General features: G+C 39.0%; 1 protein-coding gene across 1 annotated transcript; it reads right to left on the bottom strand.

Moving 5' to 3' along the window:
• Positions 1-3,825: 3,825 nt before the first annotated feature.
• On the bottom strand, positions 3,826-15,559 carry LOC139390691 (fibroblast growth factor 18-like). The gene is made up of 5 exons (XM_071137994.1): positions 14,963-15,559; positions 14,754-14,790; positions 10,408-10,585; positions 8,340-8,446; positions 3,826-5,573 (listed from the first exon to the last, which is right to left on the bottom strand). The coding sequence occupies exons 1-5, from the start codon at positions 14,992-14,994 to the stop codon at positions 5,295-5,297; spliced, it is 633 nt and encodes a 210-aa protein (XP_070994095.1). The 5' UTR covers positions 14,995-15,559; the 3' UTR covers positions 3,826-5,294.
• Between the last annotated feature and the right edge of the window lie 1,639 nt (positions 15,560-17,198).

Genomic DNA, 17,198 nt, shown 5'->3' with positions numbered 1-17,198 from the left:
AAGTTTTCTCATATCACAACCATTAAACTCTGTAACTATTTTAAAATCACCATTGGCCTCATGGTGAAATCCCTGAGCAGTTTCTTTCCTCTACAGAAAGTTAGGAAGCCTGTATCTTTATATTGACTGGGTGTATTGATGCCTCATCATCATGGTCAGAGGGAAATTCAGCTTTCTTTATTTTTAACACATCTACCAATCAGTGCCTTTCTTTGCGAGGCTTTGAAATATGTCCCTGGTCTTGGTGGTTGAATTTGGGCTTGAAATTGGGCTTGAAATTGACTTCTCGATTGAGGGACCTTACAGACAGTTGTATGTATGTGTGTGTGTGTCGGTGTGTGTGGGGGGGGTTGTTAAGCACATTTTTACTCCTGAACTTATTTCGGCTTGCCATTACAAAGGGGTTGAATACTGAATACTTATTGACTCAAGACATTTCAGCTTTTCAATTTTATATACATTTTGAAAATGTTCTACAACTAAAATTCCACTTCGATATTATGGAGTATTGTGTGTAGTGACACAACATCTCAATTTAATACATTTAAAATGCAGGCTGTAATACGACAACATGTGGACTAAGTAAAGGGGGTGACTTCTTTCTGAAGGCACTGTATATGTAGGTATTTATTAAATAAATAATGTAATACATCAAATTAACACTTTTACATGTACTCTATATCATCTATCATAAAAAAAATCTATCAATAGAATAATATTTCTCAAACGAACCACTTAGTAGGGGTCAACGGCTAAAGCAACTACACTTCAAGAAGACCCCAAAACATCACTTGCTCGTTTCTACATTATTTTCCATTTTAGCAGATGCTCTTATCCAGAGCAACTAGGGATACGTGCCTTGCTCAAGGGCACATCGACAGATTCTTCACCTAGTCTGCTTGGGATTCGAACCAGAGACATTTTGGTCACTGGCCCAATGCTCTTAACCACTAGGCTACCCGCTGCCTAGGCACAAAAGACTACATGAAAATCTATTATTCAAAGAAAACAGACGATTTTCAACAAAAAATAGTATATAAGCAGATTTATAATCCTGTAAAAACACTGCTCAGCTGTATATTCAAAGACAAACATTAAAAACATTGAGAATCACAAAATGTTCCCCCAGTGGATTTTTCACTCATAAAAGAAGACCAGTCAAGTGCGGTTTAACGTTTAGCTAGAATAAGAAAGACTGCGGTGTCTTGATGGTAAATGACGTGACATAGATCTACAGTAAATGGCATATGTAAAATGACTATATTAGAGCTTGGGTACCATTTTGGTTTGTCTTTGTTTTTCTCTAACCTGAGGGCAAGTTAAGTAGTCTTCGAGAGACAAAGGTGGTTCTATGTCTCAAATAGTGTGCCACCAAATTTCTGTTGACAGGGCTTCTTATTAAGTTTGCGGTTGCTGATGCTTGAATTCTGAGGAACACTTTGGTTGTTCCACTGACATTTGTTCGACTTATGTGCCACCACAAACAGAACAGATTTTCTCAAGACAGTGACAGAGGCCGTTGTAATGCCATTCTTAATATGTTGTTATATGTTGATGGATGATGTTAGGAGCTGCGTTGAGTTAATAAAGAATAATTTATACATTTTTTTCACTATGAAAAGAAAATATCTTATAATGGAATAAACTCTTATTGCCGCTACTGCATTTAGAGTTTCAGTTCCCTGCGGAAGACATTTGGAAAGAGGATTTCATGCTTCATTTGAAAGTTATCGATTCAGTTCCAAGGCTATCCTACAGTGATCAATGGTTAACTCAAATAAAGGATTGGCAGGAGGTTTATTCAAAATGTCTTCCTATCATTCCGAAAGGTTCAATACATTTGTTACCATTGGTGCTCGTTTAGACAACCCTCAACCTCTATCTCTCTTCTCTCTCTATCATAACAAGTTGTTGAGGGACATTATTAATATACATATCATTCTTTCATCATTGCTATTCTGTAAGTAATTTGCACAGGCACAATATCTGTATTCAGATATATTAAATTGTTACATTTCTCACCCTGGTCTGTATGAACCTGTTAGGGGATTCCATAATTCAATTGTACGAGTATTGCACGAGTATCGCACATGAAAATAATTGGCCATGAGACATTGCAATGCATGACTGAACATCCCTAAAAACCATACTCTAAATGAATGGAATACTAGTTTCTCTGAGTTCTGGTTTGAGTAATGAGATATTTTACCTAGACATGGTGTTAAAGGAGAAACTTCATGTAAAATAGTACTTTTAAAAGCAGACAGAGCATGAGACATGTATGAGACCTCTAAATCCAATGACGGAATAGCGTCTTCATCTGGTATAGCTAGGTGGCTAGGCAGACTGCTGTGTGTCTGATAACATCAGTAGGAAGTTAAACAAAATAAGTTTTTTCTTCAAAACTGCCATCTTTCAGTCTGACGGTTACTGTAAACACCATTCCAGCGCACAACATTATAAGACATACTATTCCACATTCCTTCACCCTGTTTTTTAGTAGGAGAAATGTCTCAAACGCTTTTGCCAAGAGAAAGCTCCCAACATTATATAAAAGGGGCATCATTTGTAGTAGAGTAACACAAGGTTCAGTTATAGCATTTCTAAAAAAAATACTTGCGTGAAACTACAGAATTAGCAGAGAGTTCACAGCAGAGAACTCTCTGCTATTCTCTCAACACTCCATGTCTTTCAGCCTCATGGCAAAATATCCTCTTTAATATACAGTAGTTGTGCCAGTAAGGTGCCAATTGCAACACTCGCTACAGAAAATATCTCTTCATATTTCCACATTTTGAATTATGACAAACTTCTTAGGAGATGTAAAACAAACTCCATTCAGGCTGGTTTCCGGCCTTGATTTTAATGTCTGCATAACATCCCATGGAAGTTTAGGACATTTCAGCTATGATAGCAATTTGCGTAATGGGAAAGGTTGCACAAGCCCACATCTAAACCCAGACGTTAGATGAATCAACTATTATATTCGTATCAAGTGGACCAAATTCAAATTACTTTTGTTCCTTGTACACAAACTTGCCTTACAGTCCCAATACGATTTAGCAGTTGTACACAGTGCACATACAGGCACTGTTCCTAAAAACATAAACTCGATCAGAATATTAAAGACATGATGAGAATTACCCACTGGGCAAAAGCTGGTTGACTCAATGTTGTTTCCACGTCATTTCACCTCAAAATGTAAATGTGTTGACGTTGAATAAGGTGGATTTGTCATCAACGTAAGGGAATTTCGTATTTATTTTTTTTCAACCAACCTTTAAACCTAAATCAAATGACATGGTGAAATGTGTGGTGGACTTCGCGTTGAAGTCACGTTACTTGACGACTCAACCAAATGTAAATCAAAACTATACATTGAACTGACATCTGTACCACTGCCCGGTGAGTAACTACAAATATCTAAGTTCTGTTGGATGTCGTCTTGGCACAGACACAGCTAATGTACTATCAAAGTTCATGGTTAGGTTATAGTAAACGTGCCAGACTTTACAACACATTTCCAATCCTTAGAATAGCTCTTACAATGATTCCGCAATGCAACATTTCTCAACCTAGAAATCTACTGCTGTTAAAAGCAGCCTTCACACGTTTAGGTTTGTATAGTATATGAAAATGCATTTGGTGAATTTATATAACCCCAGTGTGTAGGAGAGAAAAGGCATGCATTTGCCCCTCAACTATAATACCAGGACAAGTAAACACATAGAAAAATGGTTTTAAATATAGTCCTCATTTTATTAACAGAGGCCAAATAAATTCATCACATTGTATTTACAAAGAAAGGCAATAAATATCTTATAATAGTCATAAAATTGTTTTGCATACATTTAAAAAAAAAAAAAAACATAAATGTGTCATGATGTTAGTAGCATCTCATACAAAATCTGTCAGTTGGTAGACAAATATATAGGCTACTACAGCTCTACCCTGGAATAGAGGCTGAACTTTGTCATCAATGGTAATGATCTACAATGTTCTGTAGGGATCACAACTCCCCTGGTTGTCAGGTCTAGTAATGGCTGCAGTCTGTTTCCTGAATCCAAAATAAGCATATTTCTGGTTGTACGGGTTCAGGGTTTGAGAGTTAGGTCTTACAATACAGAGACAGTGGGTGGATAGGATGACTCTATACCTGTCTAAGTACACATTTGAACAATTCAGTGCTCTCGACATTATAACTGGCTTGGTTGAACACATTGTTAAAGATGAACAGTTTTTGGGATGTCTCTTTGAACATGGGTGCTTGGGGTGCACCATGAACAACCAGAAATGCAATCCACCTTTTGGTTGTAGGCCTATGAAAAGCAGGGCAAAATTGGTGGATGCAGATGTTAATAATAACAGAAAGCTTGCTCTGTGTCAAAAAAATGATTCTGAAGTATATCAGATAACATCATATAAGGCAATGTTTCAAAAGCTGTCCAGTATTCATTAGGCTTTTTTTCTCCAACTTTCTACCACAGTAAGACACGTAAGGCTAAAGGTGTGATATTACGTTTCCCATCGTAATAGCCAGTTAACTTCTGAGCCACATCAACTCAGGTTAAACAAAACTACAACCCCGTCTGTCTGATGCCTGGCTAGTCAAAGCATGTTGAATCATCAGTTGTACAACAAAAAAAATGTCAAGGAAATCACACTGTACACAACGTGTTCAGCGCATTCCATCCAGAGTAGGCAACGATTCAGGCAGAAGGTGTCAACACGGAGGGAGAGTTGGGGGAGGGAGAGTGGGCACTGTCAAATATTGCACTCAAAGCTGCACAGTTATCTAGGTAGACTGTGTCACCTGCCACTGTCACCTCTTTCCGTCTCGTCTCCCCGGCGTCTGATTCCAGTAGAAATACGGGATCCGTGTTGTCGGGGGGGGGGGGGTGACACAAACAAAACCGACAGGTATTCCAATAAAATCTAGCGCTTTCTTTTTATAACATTTATAAACTCATGCTACCCACCCTCATTGTCAGAAATATGCCTTCAGTTTGCAATTCAAAGGAGCCGAAGATAAGCAATAAGGGCCCTTTGTCATCCTTAGTTATCCGATATAAATAAAATAAGACACATTATAATAATTATAACAACCCAGAAACACCCAACATTTGGGAGATGTTCAACGTTCCTGAAATATAAAAATAAAACATCTTTGAAATGTTTGTTCTTTTTTTGTCGTCGTTCTTTTTTTTTTTTTACAAAAGTCTTCAAGGTGTTTTTAAGGCAAGAATCTCGTGATTTCCTTGGGAAAACAGTGTGTCTGATGTCCCATGGGACCATCAGTTAGTTTCGGGGTTCTGTTTTAAGCGACGCGCCCTTCGTGTCCGCTTAGTTACTGTAGTGAAACGGAACTCTTCCAGTGGGTCCACCTTGCCCTTCGGGTGGCGTTTCATGAAATGCACTTCCTGTTGTGTTTGTGTGGTCCGCGATCCTTTTTTGGGCCTCCCCTTCCTGTTGAAGCCTAGGTACCACCCTTTGTACTTGGCCGACACGAGAGCTGTGTAATTGTTCTCCAAGAATTCTTCCACGAAGACGCACTCCTGATTCCTTCCATTGAGCTGCAAGGGGAAACAACATGGTTTTAGACACTTAGCACCTGGTTTCCCAACACTGTGAAAAAACTACTTCCGCATTCCACAATGGCAAACCATCAAGGAAACCTATTTTACCTACTGCCAAAGAAACATTTCTGTATGTCATATAAGCCAGAAAGAGATGGAACTACTACAGTTGCATAAAGTTGTTTTTCATTCCTTTTTAAATTGTGTTTCTGGTATGGCTCTTGTAAGGACACATACACCTTACTAGACATTTCAAACTTTGCTTTTCTCAGTTTTAAACTATGTTTGTATTTAAAAAATAATTATACATTTTTGTGATATACACTTCCATACTTATGTATTTGGACAGTTAAGCTGCATTTGGACAGTGAAGGAACAAACATCACACCTCACAAAAAAATGCTAACCTCCCCTGGTATTGGAAATGGTGAGAGGTTAGCATTTTTGGAAGATATGATCTTTGTTCCTCTAACTTTCTCACACATCATTATTCAGGATTAATTCATGGTTATCCATATTCATGGTAGCATCCACATGAACGTGGAAGTGTTCAGAAACATCTTCTATTCTTATTTACAACAAAAGTGACTCCAAAATTACACAATACACTATTCACTAGTTCCCCCTGGGGAAGAAATTATCCGAAACAAAACCAAAAACTGCAAATGTATCCAACAAGTTTGTAGAGTCACAAGCTTGATGTAGTCATTGCGTGCTAGAAATAGGGGACCAAATACTAAACTTTTAACTAGACATGTATAAAAACACCCTCAAATAAAAGGTGACATGCTGTCGCCTTAAATTAAACATTTGATCCCAAATCCAAAATGATGAAGTAAAGAGACAAATTTGTAAATGTTAGCTTCACTTTCCAAATAAATACGGAGGGGAGTGTACATGCTGCTATTCAGTGGTGTAACGTACTTAAGTAAAAAATACTTTGAAGTACTACTTAAGTCGGGTTTTTTTCGGTATCTGTACTTTTTATTTTTTTTACATTTTTACTTCACTACATTCCTAAAGAAAATGATGTACTTTTTACTCATTACATTTTCCCTGACACCCAAAAGTGCTCGTTACATTTTGAATGCTTAGCAGGACAGGAAAATGGTCTTCAATTCACACTCTTATCAAGAGAACATCCCTGGTCATCCATACTGCCTCTGATCTGACAGGCTTACTAAACACATGCTTCGTTTGTAAATTATGTCTGAGTGTTGGAGCATGCCCCTGGCTATCCATAAATCAAAAGAACAAGAAAATGATGTGGTCAGGTTTCATTAATAAAAGGAATTTTAAATGATTTATACTTGTACTTTTGCTTTTGATACTTAAGTATATTTTATCAATTACATTTACTTGTGATACGTAAGTATATTTAAAACCAAATACTTTTAGACTTTTACTCAAGTTAAATGTTACTGGGTGACTTTCAAATTTACTTGAGTCATTTTCAATTCAGGTATTTTTACTTTTACTCAAGTATGACATTTGGGTACTTTTTCCCTAGCTGCTGCTATTTTACATGGCGCCACCTGGTGAACAAGAGGTATAATTGCAATGGCAATGCTGCTATGAGGCCATTAGCCTGTCAAAGCATTGTGACGATTGCAGTCTATAATTGACCTGGTGGAGGATCAAAAGGACAGCACAGGTTACGTAACAGGATGCCAGTGAGTTATCAAAAGATTTCTGTCAGGGGTACACTGAGAAAAGCACTCTCCATCCTGGCTTGTATGTTCGGCAAGTGAACATAAGAATATTTTCATTCCAAAACGCTATATATTTTTTTATTTGACCTTGATTTTTCTAGGCAAGTCAGTTAAGAACAAATTCTTATTTTCAATGACGGCCTACATCCACCAGGCTCTGAGAAATAAGTAGTGCTGCTTGGTTTTACACAGTTAAATGTAACAAATAACTACATTTTTTTTTTAAATTGAACTGTACAAATGATACATTTGTGACATCAATATTGAAATATAGAAATAAATAAATACAGTAATATGAGGTCGGTATGTAAAACATTTACATTTGACATTTTAGTAATTTACCAGATGCTCTTTTCCAGAGCGACTTATAGTAAGTGCGTTACTTTTAAGATAGCTAGCTGAGACAACCACATATCACAGACAAATATATAGGATACAAACATTCCGTTCCAGCTTAACAATGGATATATAGGGGTTTTGCTAAAAAAAAAAAATGAAAAATAAAAAACATTAACAAATTACATTTTAAAAATGACGAAAAAATAAAAAATCTGATAAGAGTAATATTTTACACACATATGAAGGAACTCATAAGCAATCACAAACACAAATGCGAAACATTTGTGGATATAGCGTTTTAAAAAAAATAAATAGTTGTCATCTATTTATGTCTTATTATTGCACAGCGATGTATGTCTTAGTCTTGCTAAAATATCCTTACAGGGTAAATCCACAGTTGGAAAAAATAACCGCCACAGTTTCGGTAACAAATCTATATTCTTCAAGAATCAATGTGTACATGTAATTCATTTAGAAGTCCCAACAGATGTAGCAACTGTAGATTCCCCCTTTAAAGAGGATCTTTATCACACATAATAATAATAAAAACTTATTGTGTAAAAGTATTTGTTCTAATGTTAGTTATAGTAATGGCTTCATCCACTGGAATCACTCAAAGAATCTGTTATTGGCACTAGGCAAAACATGTATTTCCTTGGGTTAGATTTGCCCCATTCTCTAGCAAGAGAGTAACGACCAAGGAGATGCTTACCTTTCCAACTATTTTGCCATTCTTGTTCATACAGATGTAATACTCACTCTCCTTCCCTTTTATTCGAATATGGCTCCCAAAGGTTTCCGTCTCGACAACAAGAAGAGCTACAAGGTGAAGGAGAAACACATTTACTTAATGAATACTTTCAGCCACTTACAGTACATTCACTAAGTTGATTGTAAGCTGATTGATACAGACCATTTGAAACAGATAATAACTATTGGTTCATGAAATATACTCTATAATTGACTTCGCCATCTCCACAGAATAACAAATATACAACTTTAGCCTCATAAACATTTTGAAAACGACCCATTCTAAACAAGCACGCCGGCGGCATCTTTTGCTCTGGCACAACCTTAACCCCTGTGGGGTCACCTTTGTTTCTGTTCGCTCCTCGCGGGCAAGAGATCTGCCAAACATTTTGGAGCGGTTTACGCTCCCTCGGGATTAGGTTTCAGGTTCTCTTTAGTCTGTGCTCACTCAATCAAAAAGTTAAAGATGATCCATTTGTTTAACACACTGGCCTATTCAGTGGCACTCAAGGGAACGGGGGAGGGGGGGGGGGTTCTCCAAAATTGTCCTGTAAAACAATCTTGTAGGTGAGTGGGAAACTCATCTCAGAACTGACGTTGAGAGAGAGAGGGAAGAAGACATCCCGCCCTTTCAACCAGGGAGCAAAGAGGATAAAATGACTGGTGAGACTTCTCTGAATGCACAGGTTTGAGAAACACATTGGCGCTCCTGAGAGGAGTTGGAGGAGCTGAGACAGAGACAGACACAAGTCCACACTTAGCTGCCCCTCTTCCATCCCTTTCATACTACAATGGAAAAAAGCAAGCTGTACCGTGATATCCCGGGTTGAAGAGGGTTTAGTGTCGCTCACTGCGGCCAAGCTTAATAAGAAACCCCACAGCATTCTCAGCGCTGAATCCCAAACGACTGTGCCTCGGACTTATGCATGTACCACTGGAGACTCCAATTGCAACCAGAAACTACAGGTGCAACATCTGCCTTTAAAAAAAATAACTACTGCTGCCTGTTTCACGTGGATTTTTTAAAACAAATGTGACTATGCATTTAGATACATAAGATGCTATCGGACAAATGGTGACATCAATTATGTGGGATTGCATGTGACACATTCTCTAGCCCAGCTCTGCTGCCTGGGGAGAATTATAACTCTGTCTTATCCGCGTGTATATGTGGGGTAGCTGACCTTGTAGTAGCTGAGGCTCCATTTCTCAGCCATGCTTTCTGACCCTCCATTGTGAGGTTGCTGTTATGACTGAGTGAGGATTAGTGCAGAGAGGAGAGAAGAGTGTCTTCCCGAGCCTCCTGTTAAATCAGTGTCAGGGAGTTCACAGGTGCCAGGTACTGGGGCTGAGGGGAGGGGGCAGGGTTGGCAATTCCTCATGGGGAACATTGAATCTGCTTCCACTCAAGCTCTAACAAGCAACGAGAGGAAACCTCGCCTCGGTGCATCTGTGACTGAACACAGTCAACCGGCGGTGCTTGTTGGCGACTCATACATGTGAGTGCAAACAGGCAAGCACTCCCATACAAATGCGTCTAGACTGCAGCCCAACATTTAATAGAAAATGGGCCATGTCCACAGTGACAAGTACTGATAAACCCTCCACAGAGTTGAAAAGAACTATGCCAGGCATCACGCAGAATTACTTTCCATGACAACAATCAGATTGTCCACCTCAATATAATCACCGACCAGAACAGTGTAAGGAACACAGCTGAGACACAGTGAATACAGACAATATATACAGTACCTCTAGATGTGCTTTATCTGTGGCAGGACACGCTCATAGCCTCAAATTCCCACACTATTCATAATCTTAATGGCTTAACCAAGCAATCAGTAAGGTGCTGAGTTAGGGTCAAAGTTCACTCATTAAAAAATGTAAACCCAACTCTGACCAGTAGCGGTCCAAAATAGGTTTAAATGAATCCTGTTTCACAAGGGAAATGTTTCCCACAATAAAGACCATTGATGAGGGGAACTGGCTTGAAGCGTCTGTAAGTGAAGTGCACAGGAATTCTCCCGTACCGTACTTGCCCCCATCGTCTCCGTTGGCGTTGACCTTCTTGCCCAGGATCTGGACGTGCTTGCCCGTGGTGTGGCTGTACAGCTGGTAGATACGGATCTGCTTCCGGCTCAGGTCGTCCGGGTTCCGCGTGTGGTTCTCAATATAGATCCTGAAATCGGCTGAGCTCTGTTGAGATTCCTATAGGAGAAAGACATGACACAGGTGGTCATAGACCCGCTTTTACCAGGGCCTCTGTCGTGAAGCTCTGCTTAAAGGCCAGAAACTGAGGTAACACCTTGGAAGTTGTAAGCTGACATTTTTAAATTCCGTTTGCACATTAAAACTGACCTGTTTCTTCCACACGACATGTTTACAAGGTAATGAAACTGTGCGGCCTTGTACAAATTCAAAGGGCACACACTGTAGAAGTTCACCGAGAACAAAAGCACAACATGGTACATGCTTCATTATTATTGCATGTCTTTGTATTGAGGCAGCTGTCTATGCGCCCGGGGATATCTTGAAAACAGTATTCCATTTCCACAAGCAAGCAAGCCACTAGCAATTATACACCTGAAGCATCCATCCCTGTTACGCTATCATCAAACAAATATCTGCCTGAGGGCCCAGTAAGGCCCATAAATCACAGTGGAGATGTGGATGTGATGGCGAGAGGCAGCTTGTACCACAGAAACACACTCGGAGGGGAGCCTCTTGCAACATAAATTCGCCATTCAAATATTTCACACTGTTAGCCTGAATGCAAAGGTCTGTTCCGCACAGGCCCCCCCCCCAAAAAAAACAGAAGAAATCGCTGACTTCAACAACACGTCAAAATGAACGCAGCCTGTGTGCCCTGTCACCCAAACCCATATGTGGATGGGAAGGATAATGTATACTTTCGAAACCCCTGGAATCTCGATGTGCGCCAAGATCCCATTCCCCAGCTGTATCATGTGGTAATTACATAGTAACTGCCTTTTTATGTGGCTTCTCTCAGGTGGCTAATTATATACACATTACATACTCCAACTCCTTGTTGTTTTAACCTCAGAAAATTAATGACATTTAGTGAATGAGAGGGGAAATATGCTCATGGTAGAACAAATCTTTAACACAGGGGGGAAAACAAACCACTGATCTGAATACAAATCCCCGTAGTGTTAGCAAGGTGTCAGCGAAAATTGAAGCAACTAAGAAGCATAGACACTTTTGGATGGTCTAGAAACAACTGCAAATGCATGAATTGAAAATATGAAACAATTGTACATCATGTTTAATGTAAGGGATAATCAACAAGGGGCTATGCGACTGACGTGGTAGTTGTGCTCCACGACACGCTAGCGGAGTTGCATTGCTTTCCAGAGAACACATAGAGCCCCAAGCTGACTATCCCTTCATACCATGGGTCTAATTTAACACATTTGCTGCTAAAAATGTGTTCATTTGCCGGTAGAAATGTGCTCAACATCCACTGAAGTATCTTGCAAGTTCACTAGATAGCAACAGTAGTTGACGTGGTAACCAAACAAACAGACTTGCTGGTTTAGCTAACCAAACCATCAGTCGTAGCTTGCTATTATGAAATTTCAATTCAACAATGCCAATGATGTTTTCAATTCAACTTTTGCATTCAAAAGCAGCTCAAACATAGAACATGCAACAATGAACTATAGCCATCGAATTCTACCGTGCAAATATACTGTGCGTTATAGGGAAATAATGCACGCTCTATAGTCCCCGTCAAGCCAATCAGAAACATGTATTCAACAATGCCATGGTACAACACTAAAATTAAATTGTTTGCCTAAAACAAAGATGCATCTTAATCAATAAGCAATCTTATTGAAATCTCTATGTCAAACATCCTTTGAATTTAGTCAATGCTTAGGAGGAGGAACATTAAGGAAGTTATTATGACACACCTCATATTTCCATACCTAAGAAACAGTGCATCCAATAGAGAATCCAGAACTCCATTAAAGTTTCCACAACTCTAAAATAGCATTCACAACTATCATAGAGCATCCAAATCTAATAGAGCATCAACATCTCCACTAAAGCTTCCACAACTCTAAAAAGAGCATTCAAAACTATCATAGAGCATCCAAATCTAATAGAGCATCAACATCTCCATTAAAGCTTCCACAACTCTAAAAAGAGCATTCAAAACTATCATAGAGCATCCAAATCTAATAGAGCATCTTAATAGAGCTTCCAAAACTCACCACAACCCTAGAATGAAATGGTCTGTCTATTATACTACCCCACAAATTTCACCACCAAGACAGCACTCACTAAAATACTTTTAGGATAACTACTGCTTTGGGATTTGTATCAAATCTCTCCATCTCTAAACAAACATAAAGGTGTGTTTTGTAGACAATTGCATTTCACACGGAGGAAACAAAGGCAAGCCGCTGCAGAGGGCCGAAGGTAAACGCAACCGACAAAAAAAAATGATGGGGCCGTCTCCCTCTTTAAAGGCGGGATGAAAATGGGTATGGTTGAAACTTCAAAAGTCTGGCACCATCTTTGCTGGAAAGCTTAGCCCCCTTGCATCTCAGATACACCTTACCACCTGCGAACCCCACACATAGGTTTCCAAAACACTATACATGCCATCGAGGTTGTGCTGCGCAATTGTATTGGTCTATCGAAAGTGTATTTCCTTCAAGAAAGCCTCTATGAGACTTCCTTCTGACATACCTCTTTTTTTGCAGAAGCAATTAGTCGTGCAAAGCATGAAGCATATATCGATTTATATATATCACCACAGATAAGGGAAGCAATTAAAACTATAGTATTGTGATTACTGTCTAGGTTGGGGGAGATATCAGAGAGTTGACACTAGTGTTGTTTTTGCCAATTCCTTTGGAACAAGAGCACATACCCTTACATAACCCAGTTGTCTCCTCTTTATTTATTTATTTTTTTAAACCACCAGCTTTTTTCCTCGCTGAGGGGTGTCTTTGTAAGATGTCCCCTCTATTATGAAATGGTAATGCCAGGTTTTTATCATCATGATCCCTTGACCCATTTGTTTAGAACATCTCTGACAGAGATGTGATGTCCAAGAGGTAGAATGAGGGATTGTACTCTATGTCTTCATCTATTGCAGCATCATTGGATGGATTGGGCTTCTCCTTTAATAATTTGTTTGGCATGAGTGGTTTGTTGACAATCTTAATCCTCATCTTCAATGCAAAGGATTACTTGTTGAAGCAACTCTGGAAATGTTAAGATTTTAAACTAGGTGATATCTTATCACCTCAATCAAGGGGAAGGGATTGGGCACATTGTATGTAATTACTTATCCCTGTATAAATAGCCTCTGACTTTTAATAAGCATTACATTGGAGACAGGGGAAAGAAATCGAGTAATTCTCTGTAATCCCTGAGAGATTTGATTGGCATCAACCCTGGTATATGATACTGACTAGACTACAAAACTAACCCCAACAACAGAGGCATGGAAGCATTTCAGGATGTGGGCTAACCGCTGCCTCTCACTGTATCCAACAATATAACATGCTGGTTTCCAAACTACCATTTGTATCTGCTATTCATTTACACCAAATACATCATGACAAATAAACGGAACTAAAAATAACCAACACATTCATGCCCAAACGCATTCATTTTTTAAATATTAGGCAACAGTTAAATCTAACTCCATGCAGCATGTTACACTCCATAATAATGAATGTGGGTTTTTACTGACGTTTGCTATAGACAACCAAGTTCATAAATAAATCGAATGCGTAAAAGATGCGGAGTTAGTGCGGTTTATACTATTATTACAAATTAGATCCATGAGTCTGAAATTGACCAAAACAGCTCATTTCATTATCTAAACGTCCTTGAAATGTATTTTCATCTCAGTTTTTCTCTGTTTCAATGCTGGTTGCCTGGCTCAATTGAGCGCGGTGGGTTTATCTGGTGCACTCGGGGATGCCTCGTTCATTAGCGAGATGCAAAAGGGTAGTTTCCTCTACATTCCAAACCTATTTCCTTACAATAAAATGTACTATATTTTAACAAGGGTAGAGTTACTTTGCTTGTATTTTTGTTTGATGAAGAACAAACATCGATCTTTAATTAGGGAATTGTGTTCATCTTATCTAATTAAGGTAACACTAAAAAGTAACTGAAATCTGAGAAAAAGAACGCGCGTCTAACCAAGGTACGTTCAAGGTTGCAAAGTACCCACAAGCTAAAATAGTGTATAGTTACTGTATCCAATTGTATGAGTATTTGTTCATAATAAATCCAGAATGGGTCCAGCAAAATCACACACACACTCACACACGCACACACACACACACACGCAGTGTTCAAAACCAGAAGAATCAAATCAACCTACCTGGAGCTGGAAATAGAGGACCAGAAAATGTAAACACCTGGAGAGAGAAAAGGGAGGAGGGGGTTAATCACAAGCAATTACATAAAATATAAACGGCTATATCCATACCTGAATGTCAACGGTAGCAACTATGTAGCTTTTAGCGACTTCTATTGGTAAGAATGTACGTGTTTTAAGAAACGAAAGTAATAGAAAGATGGAATCCTTACAGGTATATGAACCTCGAAGGCACAACAGACATCTTGACTTGCTGAAATACACCTGTTTCCACAGTTTTAAAGCCCCGAGAGAAGTTGAGGATAGACCCGCCAGCGTCCTTACGCACACAATCCTGGAGGTGCCTTTGAATCCCAGTGTGATGATAAATAACTGGAGTGCAAAAATGTCACTGCATGCAACATTAGGTGCTTCCTTGTTGTAAGAAAATGATCCAGAGGGAAAAGGTAACGTATTGTTTCTTGTCCGCCTCCAAATCTCCTAGCTCCGCTCTCACGGTCCGTTTAGACAGCGGTGTCTTGCCAGGCGCGGAAATATTCAACTTGCAACCATTGCTTAGTAGATTTCCCCTTGTTTAAAAATCCATTGCGCGCACCCTCTTTCCTCCCAAGGTGCTCCTCCAAAGATCAGAGGTACTTCAGTTCCGTCCGTACCTGCGGGGGATATCTACACATTGCAAGGATCATTTTAAATCTTCCGACTCCACATTGGGAAAATGGCAAAAGGGGACAAGTGCGTAAAATCGATTATGAAAATATATATATATATATAGATTTTTTACGTGGAATACCTCGCGTTCTGATAAAACGTTGGTGTTATCCAGAGGGTAGCTATAAATATGAAACCTGAATCTAACGCAGCGGCAGATCTTCGTAGCAGGGGCGATGGTGTAATGCCTGTCAGTGGAGTATCTGCGGCTAAGGATTTGGGCACAGTGAGGTTTTTCTGTTGGTGGTGGGTGGAAACGTGTCAGCGGTTTGCACCTGATAGGGTAATCTTTGAGAGGCCATCAGTTTGGAGAATGTTTTCCTCGAGTCAGAAATTATAGTGATTGGGAGGGAGTTGGTACAAGGAGGAACACACGAATTGATTGACTTGTTTTTACCTTTTTTTTAGAGACTTTTGTATATAGGCTACATTTTATTTGGAGCAATTCGATATTACCTTAAAAGCAGGTGTAAGCCTATTTCAAGTTTAAAATAGCTTACTTGGGCGAATAGTGGATTCTCATTTGAAGCTTAAATCATATTTTGTATTTTTCATAAATGCCTATCTGTTTTTTATATATATATTTGTTATTCAGTGTTAGTATTATTAATCGAATTAATATTAGTTTATTATTGCCGCAGTTTTTGTGGTATTACCTTTGTAATGATAAACATTGTGTAATGTATTTTCAGAACACAATATTACAAAATTGTGTCCCGAGTTGGTTAGGCAACAGTCAAGACTACTCTTTCTCGGCTTCTCTTGGTTTCAAGTTATGTTGGAGGCCACTTCGTTTGTGGATTGGGCTTTACTCTCCCAGACAGCATTGAAATGCAGGTTGTTGTGGAACTCGATTTTTCAATAATATGCTATAACTTATCCCGCATTTAAATGAAAGAGAGGTGTGAATGTGTTTACGAGGCCCTCTGAACTCTCAGTGGAATGATCGATCATCCCTCCAGCCACTTAGGACCATTGTGTGATTCCCCTTTATTGTCCTATTACAACGGGAATTACAGCATTCCATCCTCAATGCGTTTAAAATAAAAAATCATAATTTTCCCATTGGGTTAGTGGTACCTATTTAAACTATAGTTGATGGCACTTTAAATAGCCGGCAATAATGAGGGTGGCTGTGTGAATCAATATAATGCCAAAATATTATCCCCAGAATTGTGAAACTCCTAGGTCCTCCATTGACAAAAATTTAAAAAAAATCCTAATTACACAAAATATAATAATTTATGATAGGAACAGCGGAATAAACACAATGTGTGAATGTCTGATGATTAGATTGACCTGGAGCTTTCATTTGGTGTACATCCAAAATACTTACAATCAACAAAAGACAATATGTTTAAAGCATTGTCTGGCAGTCCAAAATGAAGCTTTATGAAAAGTGATTAAAACCACAGGCATAATAAACTATAATTATGATACTGCACAAAAGGAGCCAGCATTGAGTAGATAGATACTCATCGCCTCCAAAGCACAGGCTTGTGCCAATGCCTTGAAAGTATAAACCAGGAGCTGTGGTACAGAGTGAACAGAGCTGTGTCTTTTGATGTGCTGCTCAACTGTGTGACACTTGTGGCAAGCTTCAAAAGAAGAAGCTCCTGCGTACTGCTTACCTGCACATTTTCACTTTTTTTTAAAAATTTGAAGTCAACGTTTTTCTACTGCCTCGGCCAGATGTTGAAAAAGCTTGGTGGCAATCTTGAAATAAATGATGAAGACTCG

This window comes from Oncorhynchus clarkii, chromosome 31 (assembly GCF_045791955.1).
Source record: "Oncorhynchus clarkii lewisi isolate Uvic-CL-2024 chromosome 31, UVic_Ocla_1.0, whole genome shotgun sequence".
NCBI lineage: Eukaryota > Metazoa > Chordata > Actinopteri > Salmoniformes > Salmonidae > Oncorhynchus > Oncorhynchus clarkii.
The sequence above is the reverse complement of the archived record's forward strand: the minus strand, read 5'-3'. Positions and strand labels throughout refer to the sequence as shown.

Bases quoted from the DNA above. Each gene is read 5' to 3' on its own strand.
- LOC139390691 (XM_071137994.1), bottom strand. From the start codon at position 14,994: ATGTCTGTTGTGCCTTCGAGGTTCATATACCT. The intron at 10,586-14,753 runs GTAGGTTGATTT...TTTCTCCTATAG, and splicing joins TCCTCTATTTCCAGCTCCAG to GAATCTCAACAGAGCTCAGC. The intron at 8,447-10,407 runs GTACGGGAGAAT...TTCACCTTGTAG, and splicing joins AGACGATGGGGGCAAGTACG to CTCTTCTTGTTGTCGAGACG.